General features: G+C 36.7%; 1 protein-coding gene across 1 annotated transcript in view; it reads left to right on the forward strand.

The window, feature by feature from the left end:
- Positions 1 to 18240, forward strand: part of fbxo38 (F-box protein 38) — a 36356-nt gene that overhangs the window by 2553 nt on the left and 15563 nt on the right. The window contains exons 2-11 of the mRNA XM_061901541.1: positions 2617 to 2838; positions 4854 to 4987; positions 6717 to 6880; positions 7171 to 7336; positions 8631 to 8906; positions 11429 to 11522; positions 11814 to 11944; positions 12151 to 12321; positions 13698 to 13840; positions 15007 to 15193. Coding sequence (XP_061757525.1) covers positions 2672 to 2838; positions 4854 to 4987; positions 6717 to 6880; positions 7171 to 7336; positions 8631 to 8906; positions 11429 to 11522; positions 11814 to 11944; positions 12151 to 12321; positions 13698 to 13840; positions 15007 to 15193 — 1633 coding nt within the window. The 5' untranslated portion in view covers positions 2617 to 2671. The remainder of the gene's footprint in view (positions 1 to 2616; positions 2839 to 4853; positions 4988 to 6716; positions 6881 to 7170; positions 7337 to 8630; positions 8907 to 11428; positions 11523 to 11813; positions 11945 to 12150; positions 12322 to 13697; positions 13841 to 15006; positions 15194 to 18240) is intronic.

Here is an 18240-nt window from a genome sequence, read left to right on the forward strand (position 1 = left end):
AATGCAGCTGAGATAGACTCCAGCACCTTCCGCAAACCTCAAAAAAGGGACAAGCGGTAGAAAATGGATGGGATGGATGTTGTCTATCCGTGTTGGCCCTGTGATGAAGTGATAACCTGACCAAGGTGTACACCGCCTTCCGCCCGAATGCAGCTGAGATAGGCTCCAGCGACCCCAAGAGGGACAAGCGGTAGGAAATGGATGGAAATGGAACCTGTATAGTAACCAAGATGTATAATTGTAAGAGCGAAGACTAAGGAACTGTTTGTTGGTATTGTAACAAGACGGCATGCTATGGCTTTAGCGAGACTTAAGCTGGAGTCTGCGTCAACAGCTAAATGGCTTTTGAGTTTGTAATACACAACACAATGCAATATGACACCAATCTTACTGACTGGCAAAACAGGAACAATCATAGTATCTGTAAAGTATTAGTCCACATTTCATGTTTTCTTTTTACACAGCTAGCTCGACAGTGTATGTAGTTGTAATAACAAGCATGATGTGCTGCATTTATAATGATCAATATTACTGTGACTTACTTTATGGACATTTGTCCGTTTAATCAAGCTGGCCGGGCACGTTTCCAGTTCATTTTGGGTATAGTAGGTGGAAAAAGGTCTCTACCACTGCAGGTTTGTTAGTGCAATAAGAATGTCTTCTGTTTTGATGTTTTTTCTTTGAGCAGTGTCTTCCTCGCCAGACACAAGAAGTTTCTATAGATAAAAACTGTGTGTGCCTCCCAGTGTAGCAGAAGCAAATTTCTGTTGAACATACTGTAGTTTAGCAAGCTTCACATTTACGCCACCGAGTCATGACGATCTTAACTCTCTCGGCTCCCGTCTCACCAGTGTTTCAACTTAACTTCGTGCTCGTCCGTATATTTAGGTTCAAAAGATAAGGTTAGGAATCCTCACTTGTCCAAAAGATTAGCAAACACAAGTTTGTTGCCAGAAGAATGAAATCAATGCGCCCAGGAAAATGAGTTCCTGTCATGCTTAACATGAACAATTAAGGTAAATATTGTACATTTAACACATTTTTATGAATTTGTCTGTTACTACATTATTTATATACATACTTACAGCATATATATATACAACTTTAATGCAGGTTTTTGAAGATGTTGTAAAGAGCTTTGAAGGTTAAACAGGGGACTCCCATTAGTTGCATCTTACATTATGTGTTTTGATCTTTAGAATGCCAAAAAAATACATCTGTGGTTTTGTCTCTGATAATGATTGTGATTGATAGGCAACGTTAAAAAATAAAGTGCAGTTCCCCTTTAACGCCAAAAAATGTCTTGGCTTGAAGAACAACATTTATTCAATATGATTAGTAAATTGGGCAGCACGTTGGGAAAACTGGTTAGTGCATGTGCCTCACAATACAAAGGTCCTGGGTTCGGGGTCTTTCTGTGTGGAGTTTGCATGTCCTCTCCGTGACTGCGTGGGTTTCCTCCAGGTACTCTGGCTTCTTCCTACCTCCAAAGGCATGCCCCTGGGGATCAGAATAAGAATCAGAATAGTTTTTATTGCCATTGCGTGAGAATGGCTTCACAAACTAGGATTTTTTTCTTGGCGCAATCGTGCAACATAAAACAAATAACACAGAATAGGTAATGAAATTAGCTGTGCCTGAGCTATCAGATCTTACCATAGGTTGATTGGCAAGACTAAATTGGCCCGAGTGTGAATGTTGTCTGTCTATCTGTGTTGGCCCTGCGATGAAGTGGCGACTTGTCCAGGGTGTACCCCGCCTTCCGCCTTAGGCTTCAGCACCCCCCGCAGCCCAGAAAGGGACACGCGGTATAAAATGGATGGATTAGTAAATGTGGAAAAATATAGACACTTTAAAAAATACATTTGTTCTGTTAAACCACTAATGGTCACATACGTTATATAAATACAATTTGATTGATTGATAAATCCCAATCATATCCTTCTGTCTCTCAGCTGGTGGAAGTTAATGGCCGTTCAATGTTGAGTCTCTCAGTGGTTTTGTTGCACAAAAAGGATGAAACAAATTAAAATTAAAACACCTTAATCTGTTCTACCTTTTAAAGGCTGGTTAAACACACACATAATGTTAGATTGAAAACCAAATCCCTCTTGCATGTTTTCATCCACTTCCATTTTATCGATCATTGTATTCAAGGGACTTTGTTGTCATGATACAAGCACACATGATCACAGCGTTTAGTACCCTAGGACTCAGATTTAGCCCAATAATTACTACAAGAACAATAGTATGTACATAATGATGGAATAAAAAGGTATTTTTTGTTGCCCGAACTGGTAACAAATTTAATATTTCAAGTTGAACAGAGATGCATCTGTAATTTAAATACTTCAGTGTTGTAATTTAAATGATATCCAAGTAATACATAAAAAATAAGAAATACAATCTACAACACATTGTCATTATTATTCCAGCAGTACAGAACATAGAGAATGAGTTTAATTAATTTGCGCCCGTACTATTGTGCCGAGCGGCTTGGTATTTTACCGCATACATTTGTATGCTTGGTGCATGTCGTTAAACTATCACAAATTTCAATGAGTTGGGATAAGTTTTCTATCTGTTTCACCTGAACGTATTTGCTTTGGTGTTTAGAACTTGGAGTCATGCCTGAGAAATAATCTCCACGATGTGGAAAGAAGAAAATTAGATGCATTTGAGACTTACCAGTAGCGTGGAAGACATGGGTCCAAGGAAGAAGGCGCCTAAACTCCAACTTTTTGGGGGTACTGATGGAGGGGAAGTTGGACAAAGGCCTATTGACCCTAAAGACTGCATCAACGAACTGTCCCATGAAGTTCTCTGTCATATATTCAGGTATGATAATATCAGTTCTATTTTCTTTTTTTTTTTTTTGATGTTACTGTTAACTTCTGTGACATGTACAGTGCTCCCTCTGCTTATGAGTTGGATTGGTTCTGTGACGCAGAGCATGCCCCAAAATACTCGTATCTCAAATCAATGTCTAACATTGAAATTATTGTAAATCAAATTATTCCATCCTGGGCACCCCAAAACACCACAATTTAAACGTATAGGATGCTTTTTGATAAGAAAAAAATTACTTTTAGACAACAGCTATTGTATCAAAAACAAGTACAGTAGTTTTCTGAAGTAATGTAATAATAATGTACAATAGGACTTGTCCAGGGTGGACCCCGCCTTCTGCCCGAGTTCAGCTGGGATAGGCTCTAGCACCCCCAAGCTCCGAAAGGTAGAAAAAGGATGGATGGATATTTGACTTGGACATCTATTGTATTTCCTTCCAGCTGCTTCTCAATTAAACCCATAGCAGCATCTCCATATTTTCATAGACAAATGTCTGCGGTTTCGATAATATTTTAACATCCTTGGCTGGTGTGATCGACCTATTCTGCTTCAATATGGTGTAGATTTGCATTGTTACGCTCAAACTGCTTCACTAAGTTAGCCTGCTACACGCTCTGTCGTGTTTTTGAGGATTTCTTTCTTTAATTCACTGAATAATATCCACCTCTTCTCAGCACTGTCCTTCACATTCCCTTTTTTCCTTCAAAACCTTGGAAAAAATGTTATGTCTTGCTAACTATTATGTAACGAGCTTTTGAGTGATACATTGAATATTTTGGTCAGATCTTACAGCGTTTACTGTGAAATTGGCTACACCAACAAGTGGCTCGGAGCCCTACTTTTGTTCATAGCTTAAAGTGTAACATTTAGCTAAGAGGCTGCTTGTATCCCAAAAACTCATAAGCCAAGGTACCACTGTAAGTTCCTCTCTTGCTGTAAATGCTCCATTACATACACTGAAGTTTATGTTGATTGGTTGGTTGTGTAAAAATGTTGAATTGTTCACACAAACTTTAACTTGGCAGGCTGGTTTAAATAAGTGCTTCATTGTAAGTTCAGTACACAAACCAAATTATTTGTGTGGTACTTTTTACATACATAACTGTTGTATAGGTTTGAAAATAATCTACATGTTTATACAACTTAAAAATAAGAATACTTTGATGTGTCTTAGGTAATGTGACCAAAGTACAGTTTAATATTACTAGGGCTGTAACAACATGAACATTTCATAGTATGTTTATTGTGACCAAAATTATCACGGTTAACGTTATAATCACAATATTTTTAAAATGTGCTATAAAAAAATATTTATACATACACCCAAATATTTTAACCAAGATTTTAAAAAAACATAAAATAAGTAGACACACAATATATTTCATTGGTAAAAGAAACATTAAATATTGTTCTGGCTTATTAAAGAACCATATTATTTTCATTTGTGTGTTTAAATGTTTATTCATAAAGATTTTAGAGTAATTGTTTTTGTGATGAAGAAAAAAAGCAGGTGTTGGGACGCTTCACTCCCAGTTTATGTGACATTGCGTGAGTTTTTTTTGTCATTGTTGCTTCAATTATACATTGATCACTGTGCCGAAGAGATCACAGCCTGTAAGTTGAATGTGCACACTTCAATAGCTTAGTTGCTTAGACTGCAATATATATGTTTTTTTGTATTTTTATATTTGTTTAGATTGTGGTGTGTTGTTTTTAATGGGGAACAAAGTTAATGTCTCTATTATTCATGTTTGCATTTAGACAAGCTGGCGTGTGTCCCTGGTAAATGAGCAGTGTTAACAATCCGTGAGTTTATCAAAGTGTGGTTATCAAGCATTGTTTTACGATAATTTTAATTCAGAAAGGTGATACTTACCGTCGGGAGTTTTACCACAGTTTATCATTATACTGTTTATCGTTACATCCCTATATATTACCAAGTATTAACTTTTTTTTTTTTTATAGAGACTTGACATGAAGTTGAAAGAGGTCTTTTTTTGCAGGTATCTTCCTATGAAGGACATCATATGTATGGAGTGTCTTTCCAGAAAGCTCAGAGAAGCTGTAACTCTTTACCTCCGAGTGATCAAAGTGGTGGATCTTTGTGCTGGTCGTTGGTGGGAATACATGCCTTCAGGTAAATAATAACAATCATTATCAAATTGAATGAATTGTTAAGGTCTATTTCATGACACTCACTCTCATGCTACACAACTAAAACAGCACAATTATTTCGCATTTGAATTATTGTATATGAAATGTTATAAATGTAATCTTAACACTCATTCAGCAAAAAATGTGTGTGAAAGAGTGGATTAAAAAAAAAAGGGACGTGTGTAGTATTTTTCGCTCAATTTTTATACACGCCTAAAGGTTTATTCCTTGTTCATGTGTGGGGTGAAACCAGCTAAATATTGCATTAATGCAAAGAAATAACTCTTGCTCTCAGAACATTCTAAGCTTGTCACTGCGTCAAGAATGTTCAATCAGTACATGTGAGCATATTGTAAGGAAATTTGCTGCTTAGTCATCTAAATGTTAATTTCTTGTTGGAAAAATCCAGTGTGACCTGTTTATCCAGTCTAGTCCAGTTCAAAGAGTTGTTGCTGTCCTTTGCGTTGTGTAGTTGTACACTAACGGTCTTGGCCTGTCAGTGACAATGAATCCTTCAATCATGTTTTAAATTTAGGCTCTTGCAAAAAACTAGTGTGTGTGTGTTTGTTCCACACATGGCTAGTACTTATGAGCCATAAGTATTGACCATAATACCTGTCTTATTACATAGTATTGGATTAATACCTCCTGGGGGTCTGATGAAGAGAAGAGAGTGTGGAAAGGTATCTTCTGGGGTTTTTGCGATAAAAACCCAGATCAATAACACCTGGTGGTCCGATTAAGAGTAGAGAGTGTGTAAAAGTATCTTCTTGGGTTTTCACGATACAAACCCACAATGATTTTCTGTAAACGCCAATGCCGTCTGTCAGAAAGCAATTTTCTAAAAAAGTAGTGGAAAATGGTTCCAAAATGACTTAAAAAAACAAAAACAAAACGCTTCACCATGTTTATGAATGTGAGTTGCAACAGAGAGCTAATCTTCAGGTAATGGTAATGGTTTTATAATTTTCCTTTGTGGTAAACACATTTTTGTGAAGTAGGATTACAATTAATAAATCAAATATATTCATAGTTAGACCTTAAAAAACTTGTTATGACCTTAACAGATACATATTTTTAAATATAATTAGAGTTTTCTTAACATTAAATAACACCCGTATAGTCACTTTTACACTAGTTTCACCCGATATAGTAGTAGCCTTGAGTGTGTTGTGTTGTACTTCCCAGTACCGGGAGGGTCCTCCAAGTGTCATTACTGTTGAATACACTTTTTGTGTCATAACCATCTCAATTATACTGTAGATCTGTCACTCTGTTTTAAGAAGGCACACCCTATAGGGTGCACTGTTGAATATCTTAGTTGCTCCAACAGTAATGTGTTATTACAATTTTAGATTGTTGTATGTCATTTCTTAATGGGGAAAGGTGTTAATGCCTCGTACTCATGTTAGCATTTAAGTTCGCTGGTTGGCAATTAGTGCGATCGCTTGCTTCATCAGTAAATTAATAGTATCACCAGCCTGAGAGTTTATCAAAGTGTGGTTATCAATTAGGGTTTACAGATGATTTTAATTTAAAACAAAAATACTAACCGTCGGGAGTTTTACTGCGGTTTATCGTTAATATAGTGTAGCATTCCATACCTAGTCGGTACTAAAGGATGATATAAACACATCTATAAAACTCAAAACCAATGAAAATAACAAAGCTGCAGGAGCATGAGAAAAGATGGATTTTTTTTTCTGCTTTAGGCTTTACAGATAGCAGCTTTTTGCTACTTTTGAAGAAGATGCCTGACCTAGAGCAGCTATACGGCCTCCACCCCCGACACCTTGAAAGGAGACGAGTACGCGGCTATGAAGCTTTCAGTATACCTGGTGTCCTGGAAGCATTACAAGCCTGTCCAAGTCTTCTGGTCAGTAATGACTATAACTGACGTCTAGTAAGACACTGCCAAGTCCTTTTGATATGTTTCAAAACAAAAACATTTGTCATCTGTCAGAACTGCATTGGAAAATGCCTAGTTTTGTTTGTAAAGGAAAAATACAAAAAACGTTTTATTTGACTGGATTTCTGTTTAAAAAGTTGATGAACTGAAGGTTTTCAAATCAGAAGTCATGAGCAAAACAAGCAAGATTTTACAATGCACTGGCAACATGCGAAGTAAAAGCTATTGTGAAATGGTCCCACTTGACTGTATTTCAGGGAGTTGAGACATCCCATCTCGAGCTGGTAGAAGCAGTTTGGAACTATATGCCCCAGGTTCATATACTTGGAAAGTTCCGAAACCGTAATGGGGCATTCCCAATTCCTGCTGAGAACAAACTAACCATTCCCATCACCGCAAAAATCCAGACACTACACCTTGTGGGTAAGTAAGGTGTACCAGAATTGTTTTTGCATTACAACTAAAATGAAATTGTTAATCATTAAATAATGTTCTAATTTTTTTAACGTAAATTTTAAAACAAGATTTAAATGATTGTCTGTTCACTCAAACTTGTCTTATCCTTTTGAATATTCTATCCTGTATGTATGCATATCACATTCTGAATGTGTATACAGTGGTTTTTTTTGGTTTATTGTGGAAGTGTTATGTTCTACTACTGTGACCATAGTAAGTGATGTCAAATGTACACTGTATACCAGGGCTACTCAACTGACGGCCCGGGGACCATATCTGGCCTTGGAATGACAACCCCTGAGTTCAGTTCAAAACAAACATTTTTGTCCAAATTCACAAAAATCTTAGTGTATAAAGGAACTTGGACCACTGCAAACACTTTGATAGATTCTTGCATCAATGTTTTAACCTTGTTAGCAAACATAAAACACTTAGGTCCAAACTTGTGATTTACATAACTCCTCAAGGCACCACTTTTAAGTCCTTCCCTTTTTGGCAGATACAATTTTTTTTGTAATGTGATTTATCTAATTAATGTGTTGCTGTAGCTTGTTAACTGCCGATGCAGTCAGTACCCAGGTGTTCAACTTTTACTAGCATTGTTTAATTTTATGTTCTCTCTTTTTCTTCAATTGGTCTATTCAACCAGTTGCCTGCGAGTTCAGTCAAAAAACTAACATTATGCAAGGGATTCTTAAAAACATTAGAGTGCTGTCATTGAGATGATCTTTGAGTCGTTTTTTGTTTTTTTTTGCAGAAGGTCCTTAAAAACAGCAGAGCACTCCTGGAACTCCGACAAAATAAATTGATCAAAATCTAATCTTTACTGTAGCGGAGAGTGATTCCACAGATTATAACAAAACAAGGCTAGTGGTAATGGAATAAATCCGACCCCCTGTCTTTTGCTGTGTGGAAATTTGACCCCAAAACAGTTAAGTTAAATATCAGCGATTTATAACATTGGTTCACAATTTGACTTGTATATAGTCGTGTAAAACAAAATAGGCCACAGTTTCAGTTCTACACATTTACATTCAGCTGGAGAAGCTTTGGACACACATCCTCATGGTCAACCATTGTTGTTGTTTATATATTACAATGTTTTATTTTTCTGGGCAAATAAAACAAAAATAAAAACATAAATATTAAGTTTGGGGAAAAGACACCCAACATAAAGAAGGCTATTTTGTTTCACCTGTCATATTACATATCTCATTGTTTATTTAGTGTTTTGTTTTTATATTGTCTTTGCTTGTTCTAGGTGTAAATGTCCCAGAGATCCCTTGTGTGTCTATGCTGCGCCACCTTTACCTAAAGTGGGTCCGTCTCACCAAACCTCAGCCATTTAAAGATTTCCTCTGTGTGAGCTTGAGATCCTTTGTCATGCGGAACTGTGCAGGTCCAACCAACTCCCTCAAATATGTACCCCTGGTTACTGGTCTAGCTTCAGCACGAAATCTAGAGCAGCTTGAGCTAGTGAGAGTTCCCTTTCTTGGAGGACTCATTCAACATGTGGTGGAGGACAGCTGGAGATCAGGTGAGAAAAAGAGGTTTGTGGAACATGATTCTTTCTTTAATCAATTATAATGCTGTTTTCTCAGTAATTGAGTTTGGTAAAGCCAGTTTTTTGAGCAACTTTTATTACACCTGTAAGTATGGCTCCGGCGAATCGTCGACGCCACGTACCTTGTGTCGCGAAAAAATGCCACTATCGGTGTTCCAATCAGTCAATCGGCCACCAATTTCCGTGGAAATTGATCGTCAAAATCTTTGTAGTTTACCAAAGTCGTACTAAAACATTTAGATAGCTTTTTTTAAGTGCCGTGTGTATTGTTGTTCTATATTCCTCATGAAACATCAAAGTTTTGGTGTTGCTTGCTTATGGGTATTTGCTATTTTTTATTGAAAAGCCGTCAGTCAACTTACAGGCCACAAGTACTGTATCACTAATCATTACACCATCGACTAAAGAAAGTTACTTCGAGGTCGGTTTGCAGTACCAGAATTAATACGTACATCAGGCGCTTTGGGTTATAAGACGCACTGTGGATTTTTGAGAAAGTTATAAGATTTTAAGTGGCCCTTATAGAATGAAAAATACGAGAGAGTGAAGTCTGGGGTTCTGTGCTTATGCTGATACCCCCGCGACCCGACTACAGATAAGTGGAAGAATATGGATGGATGGACAAAATAAGCTGATCAAATATGAATGTTATCCGCTTGCGATCCATAACCAACTCCTTTCTTTTTTGATAATTGCTCTCTCTCTGTTTTGTCCCAACTTTGTGCAGACAGTAGTACTGTAGGTGTATTTAATACTTGCTCAATTCTGACAGCTAAAACTGCAAAAGTTAACCATTTATTTTTAGCGGAGATGCTAACAGTCCTTTTCAAAGATGATATATTGTGCGTTATCATTTAACATGGCCGACTTTCTGGTTATTGCTGAGTGAAAACTTTCCATGTGAAGCACATTGCACTTTCTGCAAGAAAACTTTAGAACATTAAACATAAAGGCTTTAAAGGAGTTCACTGGAAAATCAGACAAATAGCCAATGCAATATTTGCCAAAACTCATAAACATTTTGTTTTTCAATGTGAAACAGCAGTAAATTAATTAATTAGTATTCAGTCGTTGCAATTTGTTCTGGGTTTCTGATTTTTGTTCATGCTTCTGTACTTTTTTGTCAATATGGATGAGAAATGGTTTTGAATTGTATTTGTTATGGTCTTTAAAAAAGTCTCAAATCTTAAATTAGACTTCTTGCAATCTGCACAGACTCTGTTGTTGTACGTATGTGATAAGAGCTACTAGTTAAATTTATCATTACAAATCAGACTATTGTTACCAACTCAAACAATTTGCCTTTTATTTGTTAACATTTATTAGGCCATTAGCTGCAAATTGGCCAATTTAAAATTTATAAAAGTATTTTCTGACAATAAAATCTGTAATTTGTTAATACCTTTCAACGTGTTTTTCAGTTTGACCAATTACAATAACTTCAGATGGATTTCATTGTTTTACTGTGCCCCAAAATAGAATAGGCATCTTCTGAAAATCTACATATCACAAATAATTATCTCAACAAAAAGTTAGTTCAAAATTCTGAGGAAAAAGTTGGTGCGCTTTCAAAAAAATGAAGAACACAATAAACTCAGACTTAATCTCAGCGTATTTACAAAGCAATTCAACTTTTTAGTCACAGCCCATCTAGGATTGAAGAAAAAAACAAAATAAAGCACAAAAATGAACTATTCTATCATGTATTAACTACCTAATTTGTCATTTCCACATATTAATCGTGTGCTAACTCAACAAATCATACAAAATGAGGTAGAAACTATTCAAGAGGGTTGAATTGTTCTCTGCCTTCTAGGCATCCCTGTGTATTGATAGAAAGATAAAAGCGGTGCAATGTGAGAACAACTTTAACAAACCAAAAATAAAAACCTAAAAAGACTGATAGTATTGCAGTAAATCACACACTGTTCACTTTCTTTAAGTTTGTACAGAAGACAGTCATTTTCACATAACTATGCAGTGTCTAGTGCAGCATTTTAAAGAGTTTCCAATAATTTATTTTACTCCTGTTTGCTTTACATTGGGTCAAGAGGGGGAGTTGCAGCCACGCGTTACAGTGTACCTCTTGCTTGGTATACTTGTTTGCCCCGTATACTTCCTTTGCTTGCCAAACAGAATTGCTATTGCGATATCCAGTGGACACATTTAAAACAGCGGTTTCTTTGATTTAAAAAGTACAGCTCAATTTTACACTTAGAAAACTCATCTTACGGGCCGGATTGAACCTGATCCGAATTTTACGGGCTTCACTGTGACATTCCCTACGCCAACGGGAGGCTCGTGACATGAATCTTTCCTCGTAACCGAGACAGCTCGTATCCCGAGGTACCACTACATTGGACTTTCAGTTTTTTGATTAAAATATGACTGTAGATGATGTGTACGTTTTGTCATCGTCTTTATTGTATGTTATGGATTCACTGTTTGTAATGTTGTCCTAGATGGGTGGAAAGCTGATTCCTTTGTCTTTGCAGGAGGATTTCGGAACCTGCATACCATTGTGTTTGGAGCCTGTAAAAATGCTTTGGAAGTGGACTTGGGTTACCTTGTCATCACTGCTGCTCGCAGGTGCTTTGTCACACCTTCGAGACTTTTCTAATGTAACGTTTTAATATTCATTAGCAGTGCAACACAAACACTCCTAATCTCTCCATGTTTACAAACATTCCAAATATGACATTCTAAATTGACCATGAATGTAATATGCGGATAGGAGACGTAATCTTACACCTAATGCATATACAGTTTCAAATATATTTAAGCTGCAATGTGAGATCCCTTGTTACACCACTTTTAAAAATGTTTTATTGCTTTAAGTACGGACACAACAGGTCAGATGAAAATGTTGTGTTTCCATAGGCTTCATGAGCTCCGCATTCAGCCGTCACTGACCAAAGATGGAGTCTTCTCAGCTCTCAAGATGGCTGAACTAGAGTTTCCTCAGTTTGACACCCTTCATCTTGGATATGTGGATGAGTTTCTGCTACAATGTCAGTGCACACTCTTGTCCTGTAAAATCCATGCTGAGAAATTAGATTATTTAACTACTTCATAAGCATGAAATTAATGTAAGAACACATTTTACATCCTGCCAAAGATAAAATGGAAAAACTAATTACATGTATTTTGTACATCACATAACAATAAACATACCTGCAGGTCAACTATAATGTTATGTTTGTGTGTTCCAATGTAGGTAAGATGACTCATTCGGAGCTTGTGAAATATGGTCTTGCTGATGTGGTAGAGAACCCAGGCATTATCACTGATATTGGGATCAAAGTGGTGAATGAGGTGTTTTCTAATGTAAAATACCTGCTCATCTACAACTGTCCTCACCTTCATAACCCCCTCCATTGGATTACAGGTGATCATGGGGACTTGACACACTTCAGTTATCAGTCCTTGCAAGAATGTGTAATGTTGCGATCGTGCCAATTCACACACATTTAACCAATTTACACACATTTAACAAAGTCACGCAAATCATTTACAACATCGGAACTTTGTCCAATACCTACAACTTCCCAATCAGCGCAAAATCCACCAATTAAATTTTTATGCATGTCAACTGTCTAATCAAAACTTGTTTGTTTTTTGAGTACATGAAGCTGGAACAGCAACAGTTAACAATATATCAACTCTTTATTGCTCAAACGACACAATTGTCGTCCTCCCATGTGGTTTAGATCTACTTCCTGTTTCTGTCTACAGCTTTAAGCCTTTTGGGTAATAAAAAGTATAGTATTATATAAACATTTACTTCTTAGTTGACATGTTTTGACATATTTAGCATTTATTTAGCCAGGGTATTATATAAACATTTACTTCTTAGTTTACATGTTTTGACATATTTAGCATTTTTTTAGCCAGGGTAAGACAATTAAGAATATATTCTAATTTGCATTGCTGACATTACAATTAGGCAGCATTTACATGACAGATATGAATTGATTTACGTGGACCCCGACTTAAACAAGTTGAAAAACTTATTCGGGTGTTACCATTTAGTGGTCAATTGTATGAAATATGTACTGAACTGTGCAATCTACTAATAAAAGTTTCAATCAATGAAGTGTGATGATAACCTATCATCATTTCCCATTTACCAACAAATATTGGTACTATAGATCACGCTCAACAATTCACAAAAGCTCTTAACATGCAGGGGTAGGTAAATGTGCTGGATACAAACACTTTTCAAGCATAAAACATAAACAGAAAATATCTGTAACTTGTGGACAACAGAGCAGACAGCGACCAAAGAGGAAGCTTCTGGTGGTGTTTCTTTTTTATAATTATAATAATTACCGTGGTTAGTTATAGTGAGTTAAAACATTACAGTAATTTGCCAATGCGCTCTGATTATGTGCCTTTACTGCCATTTAGTGTCTTCTCTTAAGTTTGTGGTATAAAATGAGTAAAACATCAATACTGTGTTTGTTTTCCAATATTTGTTTAAATCTTGTACTTTTTGAGTTTAAGGTTACAAAGAACACGTAAAACATTGATAGCAAATTATAAAATCACAAGTTCATTCAATGTTATTTAGATTAATTACAAAACAATGCAACTTTTACAGCAACTTTCTAAAAAATATGCTTCAAATTCAGGCAATTTAGGCTGCAACACAAAACCTAGCAAAATCCCAGAGTGACTGACTGTCTTACATACAGGTTTATGTCGTGTTATTGATGTCCATTAGTTTGTTACAGTAAACCGTTTTATATTTTGTGTTGTCAGATCAGTCCAGATGGAGCCGACTGGTTGATCTGACACTGGTTCGCTGTCACGCCATCAAATTGGAGTCATTTGCCCAGTTTATAGAAGCACTTCCCAGTTTAGAGTTCATATGTCTGGACCAGATGTTTCGAGAACCACCCAAGGTAACCAGTTTTTTCAAAAGAAGACTGATTTTGTTCACTTACTTGAAAAGTTGAGAAATTGTTTTCAGTCTTTGAATTTCTTGGAACTATTTGCCAATTGTGCAAACAATTTCCTTTTTGATTCCAGTGAGTGCAAATTACATCATAACACACAGAGCCCAAGCAGTACAAAGGCTGAAAAGATTGGTTACATTTAATGGGAAAGTAAAGCGGCAGGGCAACTTTCATTACACCTGTCTCATTGTAAAACCTGAAATAAATAACTGTAAACATGAAATGTATTATTTTCATGCATTACATTTGATTGACCATGTTGAGAGTTTTCACCCTGCCTCAGAGGATGCAAATATGTTTACTTTTCTGCAAAATAATAATAACATTTTAGTAGATGATGGTTACTTAATTGCACAGTAGGGCCGCAAACATTAATTTGATTTAAAAAAAAGATGTGATTTATATTATGTTACGTTTATAAATTTCAGATTGCATTGTGGACTTGGAACTTTAAATACACTGACTGACATAGTTTCCGCACGGCTGCTGCATTGCTGCGTACATGAAAGTGTTAGTGGGTGGGTGGGCCATGATCTGTGTGGCAGCAAATAGTGGAGTTTAAAATATTTAAAAATCTATGACGCGCACATGTTTAAAGTGCAATCTCAATGATGACGATGTGCATGTATTAGGACAAAAAGAATCAATGAGTCAAACTTTATTTGTATGGTACTTTTTATACATAAAAAATGTTGCACAAAGTGCTTTTCTTTTAAAAACATTTGAAAAACAGTGCTTACCAGGTTAAAAATGTCAGCCACACCCACATTAAACTCACTTTTTCCTGTACCACTACATGTAATAAAACGTATGTAAAAACATATGTGGCCGAGCAAGGAAGAACAAGGTGAGAGAAGACTATCTTAAAGAGCCGATTGGACCAGGAGCTCCATGATGGGGGGGCCGCGGCTGCAAAGGCTTTGAAAGATAAATAAATACAAGATTTTGCCATGGCAAATCTTTCTGCAAGCACAAACAAATAAAAGGGCATGTAAATACCATTAACCTACTGTCTTTGTTTAAAAATATGAATATGAAGATTAATTTTGGGGGGTAATAACATTTTAGGTGTTCTTATTAATGGTCTCCTTGACCATATGTTTTTCTGTTAGGGCTGTGCCAGAGTGGGCCTGAGTGCAGGAACTGGTATTGGTGTGTCTTCTGCACTGGTCAGCAACCAGAACGCCAACAATGACAACAACAACAACAACAACCACCACCACAATAATGAGGCCAATCTTCCTCCTTCTCCTCCCCTTCCACCTGTTAACAACAACCAAAGGCAGCAGCAGCATAATGGTATGTTTCATCTGTATCCACATAGTAAGCGGAGTGTATATAATATGTTCCAGATATATCTTTATATATAATTCTCATCAGAAATAATTCAACAGAAAAAAATGTTTTGCCATCAGAAGACTGATATTGTTTAGATATGGAAAAAAACAAGTATGGGAATATATCGGCTGGCATGTAAAATGTGTGATATAATTTTAGATGCAAGTAGTCCTGCAGCGTGTTCACTTGTGCAAAGCTGAACCGCCAGTTAACATCTAAATGTCCTCCAATAAGCACACAAGGTTGTCGGGTTTTTTTGTATTTTAGTCAAGACATTTACAAAAGGTAAACATGGTAGGCTATATAGTATATTTGGAGCCATCAGATACACAGCACTTTAGCACACACGCAAGATATATATGTAACATCCTTAATTGAACAATATTGAAGTCTAAAACAACAGATTTGTCAATATAAACAAGTATCAAATAATTATAGTTGTATATTACAGTAGCCTATTATCTAGTAACAAATGCGTCTGCATCACACAACTTACTGTGTCATTAGCCTAAAAGGGGACCTATGATTATTTAAATCTACATTTGAAACATTCCCTTGATAACATGTAAGTTTTGGCATACATTTTGCTTAAATTTTGCTCCACTGTCACATTTATAAACTCATTTCTGCGTATGTCTGAAAAATGTTCGTTTATAGAGACGATCCCTATAGATTGCTATTTAAACCCTCTACTCCCTGCCCCTCCAAACCATCAGAATTAATCTTTTAAAATAAACAATATTTAAATACCTTGAAGATGAACATCACCTGTATTTTTCCCCAGATATGGTCAAAAATTTAATAAACACCATATAGATTAACCTGTCACAACATTAGGTACACCGGCCTACTGTCGAGTCGATACAGAGCTGCATTAAAAAAAATCTGCTTTTAGAAAATTTATGTCACTGCCAATCGCACGTCTGTGTTATTGTGCACATGCCACAATTGTATGAAAATAGTGCTTTATCCTATCTTCTCTTTTGGTCCCTCAAAGTAGAAAAGTCATGATGGTGCTTGCTGTCTTTTCCTATCAGAGTTTAGCGGCTAATCCAATCTTATCTGGCTCATCTTGACAAAAAGCAGTCTTATGTAAAATAAACAAATACACATTTAAATATTTTTAGACATCAGAACAGGTGGAAGGTCTTTAAATGAGAATAAATAACTTGCAAGGCTCCAGACACCAGCTTTTAAACCCTCTTAGTCTGAATCAGAGGGCTCCTTTCCCTCTGGCAGATAGCTTTACTAAATGTACGGTACGTCCACACTCTGACATAACATTGTAGCTACTGTTGCAAACACAGCGTTCACAGGCATCCAAAAATGTGTACTAGCTCACGCCAAATGCATGAAACCTATGATACCGACGAGTATCCAACATTGTAACAACATTTAAAGTTAAAGTACCACAGATTGTCACACACACACTAAGTGTGGTGAAATGTGTCCTCTGCATTTGACCCATCCTCTTGATCACCCTCTGGGAAGTGAGGGAAGCAGCGGTGCCGTACCCAGGAATCATTTATGGTGATTTAACCCCCAATTCCAACCCTTGATGCTGAGTGCCAAGCAGGGAGGCAATGGGTCCCATTTTTATAGTCTTTGGTATGACTCGGCCGGGGTTTGAACTCACAACCTACCGATCTCAGGGCGGACACTCTAACCCAGGGGTGTCAAAGTCAAATACAGAGTGGGCCAACATTTATAACTGAACAAAGATGCGGGCCAAGGTTGAACAAATTAACCTTTTTAAAGGGACCCAAACACGTTTTGCATTGAATATTGAACAAGCAAGACTTATATAACTTTATAGTGACATGCAAAATCGAGTTTCAAATAATAATGATAATAATAAAAAAAATATCAATGGCATATCAAAAATAAAATTTTAATAACAATTGAATGCCTCTTTTTCATTTGCAGCCTTCTGAGGTAAATATCAAAATAAACTTTTTCTACAGGCTAATAATACATTTGAAAATAAAATAACAATAATGAATGAATCAAAGATTCAGGCCTTTTTACTGCTCAGTTTGCAACACACTGATCTAATCTGATGTGCCCAAGCCAGATATTGTAGTGTCCTGGAAGAATTAGTGCTGCAAGGGATCTGGGTATTTGTTCTGTTGTGTTACGGTTTGGATGTGTTTGTCATTCTTGTTTGGTGTGGGTTCACAGTGTGGGGCATTTTTGTAACAGTGTTAAATGTGTTTATACGGCCACCCTCAGTGTGACCTTTATGGCTGTTGACCAAGTATGGCCTGCATTCACTTAGGTGTGTGTAGAAGCTACATATATTACGTGACTGTGCCGGCACAAAGTTTCAAAGGAGGAAAAGCGGACGTGACGACAGGTTGTATGGGACGTCAAAGGCTGTACCTTTAAGGCACGCCCCCAATATTGTTGTCCGGGTGGAAATCGGGAGAAATTCGGGAGAATGGTTGCCCCGGGAGATTTTCGAGGGTGTTGGCAGGTATAAGTATTAGCGGTGGATGCGGTGTATAATACCGGCAGGCCAGCTCTAATGTTAATTTGATATTGCTACAAGGGCCAAATGAAATTAAAAGGCGGGCCAATTTTGGCCTGCGGGCCAGAGTTTGACACCCATGCTCTAACCACTCTAACTTTATGAGTTATTGTGACCACTAAGAGTTGCCAAAAGCGATTACCACTCCATCCATCCATCCATCCATCTATCCATATTCTACCGCATGTCCCTCTTGGGGTCGCGCTTTAATTTAAAGACAACAAAAGCTCATTTCAGACAGTTACTAATAAATACGTTACAATTTTTCATACCCACCATTCTTCTATGTTTGACTAGTTTCACTTAAACAAACATTTTCTAGTTTTAAACACGACAAAAATACAAAATATGGATGATTCCTTGTAGTGTTGTAATGGATCTATATCTGTATCAGCCATAATCAAGGCTCAAAGTATTGTTCTGGAAGTAAAAAAGTTGTATCGAGACACCCTTACTTTTGAATACTGTACATCTACAT

This window comes from Nerophis ophidion, linkage group LG05 (genome assembly GCF_033978795.1).
Source record: "Nerophis ophidion isolate RoL-2023_Sa linkage group LG05, RoL_Noph_v1.0, whole genome shotgun sequence".
NCBI classification, from domain to species: domain Eukaryota; kingdom Metazoa; phylum Chordata; class Actinopteri; order Syngnathiformes; family Syngnathidae; genus Nerophis; species Nerophis ophidion.